The sequence below is a fragment of the Atta colombica genome, unplaced genomic scaffold (genome assembly GCF_001594045.1).
Source record: "Atta colombica isolate Treedump-2 unplaced genomic scaffold, Acol1.0 scaffold205, whole genome shotgun sequence".
Taxonomy (NCBI): Eukaryota; Metazoa; Arthropoda; class Insecta; order Hymenoptera; family Formicidae; genus Atta; species Atta colombica.
The window spans coordinates 30,928-39,817 of NW_017259300.1; the positions used below are offsets into that span (position 1 = coordinate 30,928).

The window sequence follows — 8,890 nt, forward strand, 5'->3', positions numbered from 1 at the left end:
TCATGACTTTTAATGGACTTTTCATAAGAAAAAATAGCGACCGCCTTTCGTGCGGTAATTACGTCGCGTATCTGGTGCACGCAACTGTAATGCGACGAACGCACGAAAAACGATATACTCGCGAGTGGAGGTTTTTTTATGTGTCGTCGGTTCCTTAATTTATGTATAATCACTTCTTGATTACGAGAAACATTACGTTGCGGCGCGCCGTTGTCGATCATAAAAAGCATATTGTCATTATACGTTAGATTCTATGTTTTTATACTATAAATATAAATCATTTTTACGGCTGCGTTTACTTTTCATTGCCTACCTTGAATCCCTCGAGTCGCGCGTGTAATGTATAATATTATACGCCATCAAGATGACAACGAAATGGAAATGCAATGCGATATCAAATTAAAATACAATTCAACATCTAATGCTACATTTGGGTCTCATTGTAAAGTAAATTACAATTTCTCGTTCTTGACTTATAATTATTCAACAGTTATTAACAATATTTTATTATATCAATAATTATTAATAAAATTTACTTTATTTGAATTTAAGATTAATTTATGAAATGTATTGATATTTTATTTACTAGAAACTTTTGATGAAGACTTCGAAATGTTTTCATTTTATATTCTCTTAAATAATAAAAGTTAATGTATTATTTAAAAAAAACTTGTTCGTATTTTGATCGTTACTATTTGGTATTTTTGCTGTGCAAACTAACGAGCTTTTTTACTCTCTATTTTTCTATATTTTTATGTACATTATATATTATTTTTCAAGTCACTACGTGCTGTTCTTTTTCTTTAAGTTTTCCAGAAAATATACGAAGAAGTTTCTACTCAAGAACAGATGGCAAAAAAGAAGAAATAACGAATGCGAAAGGAGCAGATGTTCCGAATCAAGATTGCGAGATGCGGTGCAATCTGAAAATTTATTCCTTATCTTTATCCTATTTTTTCCTGTTTTCCTTAGTTTGCCTTAGTTCAATAATGTTTTCTCGAAGTAAAACTTCATCCAGACTTGCAAAAGATTTAATTTTTTAATAGCTTTAAAAAAAATTTTTTTAATAATCGTTTTATTATATTTTTTAATTAATTAAAATCGATGACAATCAAATCGATGAACGTCACGCCGGTGAAGTTCAGTATGAATTTAACTACATAGAGCGTTTTCTTTCACCCATGGTAGTAACACCGGAGTTAAATTTAAATGCCCGATTGATCTGAATCCGCGACTCGCCTCTCGCCGTTAATTACGCCGTCGGTTTCTTTTGCGGCGCGAAGTTGGGGAAAGTTAACACAGAGCGTCGTCGCGCGTCGGATCGAAAATGTTGGCGCGACGTCCGAAAGGAGAATGGATTCACACGACGGCGCCGACGTCGTACATGGCGTGAGCTCGGCACGACCGGCTATTGGCCAGTCGATACTACGACGTTCCTGAGAGCCTCCATGCGTGCTGTCTCGACCCCGCTTTTCTTCCCGCCGACGACGACGAGTAGGGATCCACGACGTAGGAAGCGCAGGCTGCGAAACGCACCGATTTAAAAAACAAAGCGACAAGACGCGACGCCTCATTAACGGTATCATAAATGAGGCGTTTCTGCGAAGTCGTTTAATGTCATAAATCTTTTCTCCTAACTATATGAATCGCTTCGACGAATCGAAAAAAAGAAAATCAGACTTTGTCATTTTAACATTCGTGAACAAAACTGGATCCAAATCAAACGAAAGCAAACAAACGCAAATAAACTCATCTCATCTCATTGTGACACAGCTGAATATAGTTTACAAAATTCAACATTTTACAAGTTAATTTTAATTTAAATATTTTTTTTTTTTCGATAATATCAATTCAAGTATTCACTTGAGTAATTGCACTTAATATACTCAAAATAAATAGTGCTACACAATTTTTTCTCTATTTTTTTGTACTATATATTTATTATCAGCATTATTTTTACAGTTATAATTAATCATAAAAAATTAAGTTATTTAAATTTTTCCACCACTAACAATTAAATTAATCTTCATGAAATTAACGATTGAAAAATATTTTGATAAAACAAAATTAAATTCTCTAAACATTCAGTTGTTTCTGAGAAGGACTTCTGAAATAAAAAGATATTTTCTCTTTTCGAAATTTCTATTTAATCGCAATGGAAAACGTAGGTCGTGATACTTCCCGTGCAATTAGCCATTAAGATTAAACAATAGTCAAGAACCGTCGTTCTACCACGAGTGCTTTCACGCGTCTATTTGCAACAACTCATATCGGAGAACGTAAGAATATGTTCTCGAAGTGGGCGTAGCTCCGAATAGCACCAAACTGTCAGATGCGCCGATTGCACACGCGTAAACAACGGACGGAAGTTTAAATAAACGAATTGCAACTCATACGAAGAACGGGAAGAACGCGCCACGTGCTTCACGAAAAATTCAAGGAAAGATATTGCATTATATTTTTAACCGACGCTTCTTCGTCGTGACATTGCATGCATGCAACGTGTAATGCGCGTGGCGGCTATCAATTTTCATGTGACGCTAAAGAACGTCGTGACGTTCGCGATCGCGACGCGGTCCCCAATGCCACATCATTCAATGGCACGTCGCGGCAATCGTATCTTCATTGAACCGTCACTCTATTTGAACGGCTACATCGCGTTAGTCGTTCAATAAAGTTTAACTTACGTCATAGTGACAGCGCCGCGAAGACAATCTGTTACTCCGGATTACGCAATCATTGCTTTCCCCCGATTTGAACAGCGTTTTATGAAGAAGCAATGAAAGCGTTGCCTTTCAATAACCAGAAATCATTCGATGTTGCAAGACTTACTCTCGGAAATGACAGGATTTATTATAATAAATAAATCAATAAATGGATTCTGCAAAATTTTAGGAAAATTTACGGAACGCAGATTCGAGAAGATTTATTCAACGTTTGAATGTCCGTAAAGATAATTTTGATTAAATTAATTAACGCGAATTTAATTTAATTTTCACGCTGAATAACAGTAATAATAAATTAAAAATTAATCTGCGTTGTACAGTTCAATCCGCGATTTATATTTATTGAAAGTATTTATTGAGATCACATGAATTTTTTATTATTGCATAAGTTTAGCGCAATATCTATTTTAGGATTGTTTCTTCCATCGATCGATTGAATACACTTTAATAACAAGATTATATTAGTTCCATGCCACAAATTCTGCATTCATTGTATCTGTTCCGCCGCAAATCTGTTGAATTCCATGCTACAAACACACTACAACGGAACGGAGTCATCATCGCGATTCTCCAGCGTATAAAGTGACTGCATTGCGTTCCTCTGTTATATTAACTATTCATTTGCGCCTGGGTTTTGATTCACTGACAAACATCGCTTCCGATAAGTCGAATGTAAAAAAAATATAACATCACCTTAAGTAGGATTATTAATGCATTATTCAAAGTATTTTATATTACGTTATGATACTGTAGTTTAATAAATAGGATTAACTATAAATACGTACTGGTGTGTGTGTGTGTGTGTGTGTGTGTGTGTGTGTGTGTGTGTGTGTGTGTGTGCGCGTGTGTGTGTGTGTAAAGTGTCCCAAAATTCGAGACTCAAAATATAACAAAAAAGTTTTCGAAAAACTGAGTAAAAAAAGTTATTTGTAAATTTTTTACTTAATTTTTTCGAAAACTTTTTCTTGCTACAATATATTGAATCGCGAATTTTGAGACATAAATATATATATATAAATAAATTTTTATTTTGTGCAATAGTTTCTAAAATATAACTTTAAATAGGACCAATTACAAACTATGTTTAGATTACAAACTACGTTTAGTCACCGTGAATATTAATTGCGTTAAAAATGTGCTCATCAGCGCTCATTAAACTATCGCACGTGCGACTCATGAATAGATGACTATCTAAACATAATCTATAACAAGTTATATTTAAATTTTTATTATCTAAAAAAAATACTACTTAAAATAAAAATAATTTAGAAATAATTTTTTTATTAATTATCTCATTGCCCGTAAACTCTATTATATTATATTATTTTTAATTTCAAGAACCCTATTATTTAAATTTTGTTTTTTTTTTAATTTTTCAAAAACTTTTTTGCTATGATATTTTTAATCATAAATTTTGAAATATCTTGTATATAGGTACATTGTTACTAGCATAAATATAATATTTTACAGAATATTTTTACTGATTCGCAACGCATTAACACGATCGCGCGAATACATTCACTCCAAATGTGCAACAACCGGTTTGCAAGCTGAAGTTTGATACCAGAAGAAGAGTAAAAGCGTCGATCGGCTTACAAGATTGTGTGAGCACCGTTGCGTGCAACACGGATATTCTTACAAATCGATTTTTCATTTTTCATCTTGAGCTATTGTCGTACAGGCACGACGAGATTCTCGAATAACTGATATGATTTCTTTGGTTGATGTAACGATAAATTAGATAGTCTAGTCTTCGCAATTCAAAAGATATTCAGATATTCAATATAGCTTTTCCAATTTTACTTTTACTTTAATGTAAGATTTATTAAGTTGGAATTTTCATATCTCATTGTCAGTCGAAAGAAAATATATTATATATTGCAGACTGCCAACGTAATGATGAATGAAAGTTGGAAAATAACGAGAGATAGTAAAAGTGCAACGGTTGGGTGATATATCATGAAATAACTAGTATTAAAAAAGGAAATAAGGAGTGTAATTAATTAAAGTATTTCAAGTTATGCAATGTACGAGAAAGAGAGAAAGAGAGAGAGAGAGAGAGAGAGAGAGAAACAGATTTTTAAAAAATAGGAAAGTACCTCCAATGTATTACACATACATTAATACAAACAATTTTCTATTTAGGCTCTTAAGCATAAATATGTTTATAGACGATTCTCGCTTATAAATACGTCATTCCTAAAAGTGTTTGTAAATACTCAATTCTAATAAAAATCTTCGTAAACAAACAATTCCCATCTGTACAGATATATAGTCTTTGTGTAAAAACAAAAGTATATTACAAAGGAAAATGCGCATATAACTGATAAAAATATCTCCTTAGAAACGCAATTATATTTAACTTTGGACATGTGGCAATAACGAGAGGTAAACCGTCAAGTAAATTTGTGTAATTCGTATAAAGAGAAATTTGGGAAAAAACCAATAAAAATATTAAAAGCGAAAGATATACTAACACGTGTCTCAGTAGCAACGAGTCTTTTCTCGACTACAAAGACTGAGAGGACGAATGACTCATGGAAGAAAAACTTTACTTACACGAGTCTCGGTTTCACTTGTTATCATTACTCATACTCCACAATATAGTCAGTCTTCATTGCTATTTTAGTCTTTCCCGTAATATAATAAAGTTCGCTCGTCCAGTTTTATTGACAATTCATTGGATTCGAGCCGATCTCTCGATCTCGCGCTGTTTTATGCGAGTCATTTGCAAAGATGTTATGTATTTTTTCAAGAATCTGCTTAATCCCGATAACGACGTCTATTTGTCCTCGTCGCAGAGATAAAAGATGCGCAAGCAGGAAAGACGTCGCGACTATCGTAATGAACACGTTTCTATGAAATTTCCGATTCGGAAATATATCCTTATTGCAAAAGCAAGTGACGCTATCGCATAGTGTAATAACATTCGTACATATCTTCTACATATTCAAATAAAATATTATGTTTTGCATCTTTATGTTTTTATACAAACTGTTAAAAAAGTCAAACGAAATGAACGTAATAACAAATGTCATCCGTACGACAAAAACTAACTTATAAAAAACGTGAGCGTCTAAAAAAACATATTACAAATGACTTTATTCTTTTACATATAAAAAGACAAACAAAGTCAAAAGAAAAGATTTATAAAGACATCAGATTTATCAAATTATGGAAAAATTATATTAAATAATATATAATAAAATATTGCACATTTGGAAAATCTCTGCATATTTAAAAACAAGAATCGTATGATGTTCACTCACAGTTATCAATTCACAGCTAAACAAACATACAGACGTCTTTCAACTTGTTTAATAGAATTATGGCTGATCTTATCAAGATTACAAAATTATTATTTTAGGAATTTTTGCTGAAAAAAAATTTACTTTAATCCCGATAGGAAATTAAAAAGATCATTGCAAAAACATTTTTTTCAACGTGAGAATATTAATCTTTCTTCAAATTCAACTCTTTAAAATTGAATTAATGAAGTTAAGGAAATTGGTCAAACACTGAATTAAATTTAAAAAAAAAATAGCCTCTCTGATCTATTCGTTTTTTTTTCTTTCATAAATATTCGGACATTTTGTTAGCGGATATTCCTCACAATCTCGCGGAAATAATATCGTGGATTTTATTTTCAATTTTCTGATATCTCTCGAATAATCGAGAGCGTGAAAAAGAATATCAATAACTATCTATCGCGACAGAAATGCGCAAATGTCGTTGGAACTCTCACTGCACTTGGCGCATGAATAGTTAACGTTGTATTTGTAAATTATCTTACAATTAGTTGCGATTTGCTCATACAATTATTTAACCGTCTAACAACACAAAGATATTGTATTATGCAGCATTTTTTTATCTAACTTTTTTTCTATGTGTACACGAACATTTGTTTTCATTTTATATGGATTACAAAAATTGATTTAACATCATTAAACATCATTATATGAATTATTAATTTATTTTAAAATTATCTTAACTCTTTTTAAAGGAAATTTTTGAAGAAAATTTGTTGTGTATAAATACGACAAATATGTCACTTTTTTTAAGGAAAATTTTTTGTGTATACATGTAATAAATATATGAATATGTGAATTCAGAAATCTAATTCAACTTAAATAAATGTAAACATTAAAAAATGATAATTCAAGATAAAATGTTAAATTTCAAAGAATTAAATGTTGCACAAAAAAATCACATAAATAAATTGTGTACATGTAAGATCCTTTGATTCAGATACTGCGTGCTTTGTCGAACAGACGACGATCCCGACTTAGAATTGTATTGCGCAATATCGAAGATCATCGTTCCGACCGAGGCGAGGGAGCCGTACAAGAATCGTGCCGAGAGGCATGATGTGTTGCAACGCGATTTTGTTAGTCTCTAAGAAACTGGGGCACGACGAAAGGAAGAATGAGATTGCAGCGGCGTTAGGCTTTGTGCTGATCGATACACGTGGTAATCCACAGCTCACGGTTACAAGGGGCACAGTGCTAATGGAGTCACTGATCCGCAGACCTTGTACAGGAGAAACTGTCCGTTCGATAAAACCAGTTGCGCATCGTTATAAGCGAATACGGAATCTCGTGCGCGTATTCAATCGATATTATTCCCAATCCTTCTTTTATATCTAATACATATCTCGCTATACAGCTTCGTTAGAAATTATTTTTTTGAAATGAGGAAATTTCGAATTTTTCCTCCGCGTTTGTACAATTATTTCTCACTCGATCTATATCGCTTTGTAATTTTCTTATCTTTAATATTTCATGTTTATTTCTTTTTAAAAATAATACACGTTATTTTTTTTCAGTTCGATAAAGAAAATAAAGTTGGACGTTATACTTGAAATGAGGACGAAGTTTCAACTGTCGCATAAGGTTGGCAAGTCCTTGGAAATTATAATCGTCATAATAGAGCTTGAAATGATATCTCGATGTTATCAACTTATATTATCAAACAATTTTTTTACATGATATTTTAGAAGAGAGAAATGGATTCCACCCTTCTTTTTCGGGAAATTTTAAAAGTGAAATTTCACTTGTATCTAAAAAAACATTGTAGAAAAAGGGAGTAAAAATGATCGTAGACGGAAGATTAAATAACTGAAACAATAATGAGTGAAAGAGAGAAATTATGCAAATTATTCATTCGTAACAAGTAGGATTTCAAATTAAATGTATAGTAAAGAAAAATGTGTATATAAATCACGTATATAATATCACAGATATAATATCTTGCTTCAAGTGTAGGTATAAACTCCAAACTTTGCCAACTTTATGCGACAGTTACAAGACTTCGTCCTCGTTTCAATCATAACATTCGACTTTGTTTACTTTATTGAACTCAAGTAACGTGAGTCAAAAATAAAATGATGATATATAATACAGTGAAGGCAATATTGATGGCAGATGTTTTCCGAGAAAAAATCCGATTGCAACATATTTCTAGAACGATTCCAATAGTTATCGTGCATATTCGCAACCGAGCATATCGCGTGACATAATAGAGACGAACGTAATTACGCTCACATAAATAAACGCCATACACCATATGCTTTTCTATAGTCAAGCATCATAAAATATACGTAGTAAAGATTGAAACTGACCTTATTGCAGCCGTAATTTATGTAGACTCCTTTGAGCTCATCTTCGGTTGAGAGTTCTGTGTTCGGGCTGTTCGGCGGGCTCTTCGGGCTGCAAATTCAAGGAAAAACCTGTTATGATCTATAAACGTTGTAGATAATGTAAATGGTAACTTCCCATCACAAAATCCTCCAACAGAGATTGTTGTTGTTTACGCTTATTTATTTAATCAACATTATTCAACACTTGTCGCTATGGCTCACTTAATTTAAAATTGCAACGATTCTCCACATGTTATTTTTATAGATAATCAGAATATTAAATTATCAAATTATATTGTATAAAATGTATTTTTGGTCACTTTTTTAAAATAAAATGCTTTAATTTAATTTTTGCATTATTGAAATGAGAGAGTTTTAAATTTTTTCTTTGTGAAATTATTTCATGTCCAATCTACATCGTTTTATAATTCTCATTTGATTTTAATATTTATTTTATATTTTAAATCGTATATTTTAATATCGTATATTTTAAAAAATTCTCGTTTTATGCTAGTGTATATATATA

The 8,890-nt window shown here is 31.9% G+C and overlaps 1 protein-coding gene across 1 annotated transcript in view; it reads right to left on the reverse strand.

Moving 5' to 3' along the window:
• The window catches only part of LOC108687375 (BCL2/adenovirus E1B 19 kDa protein-interacting protein 3), a 30,344-nt gene that overhangs the window by 3,219 nt on the left and 18,235 nt on the right, over positions 1-8,890 (reverse strand). The window contains exon 3 of the mRNA XM_018193093.1: positions 8,347-8,434. Within this exon, the coding sequence (XP_018048582.1) occupies positions 8,347-8,434 (88 nt within the window). The remainder of the gene's footprint in view (positions 1-8,346; positions 8,435-8,890) is intronic.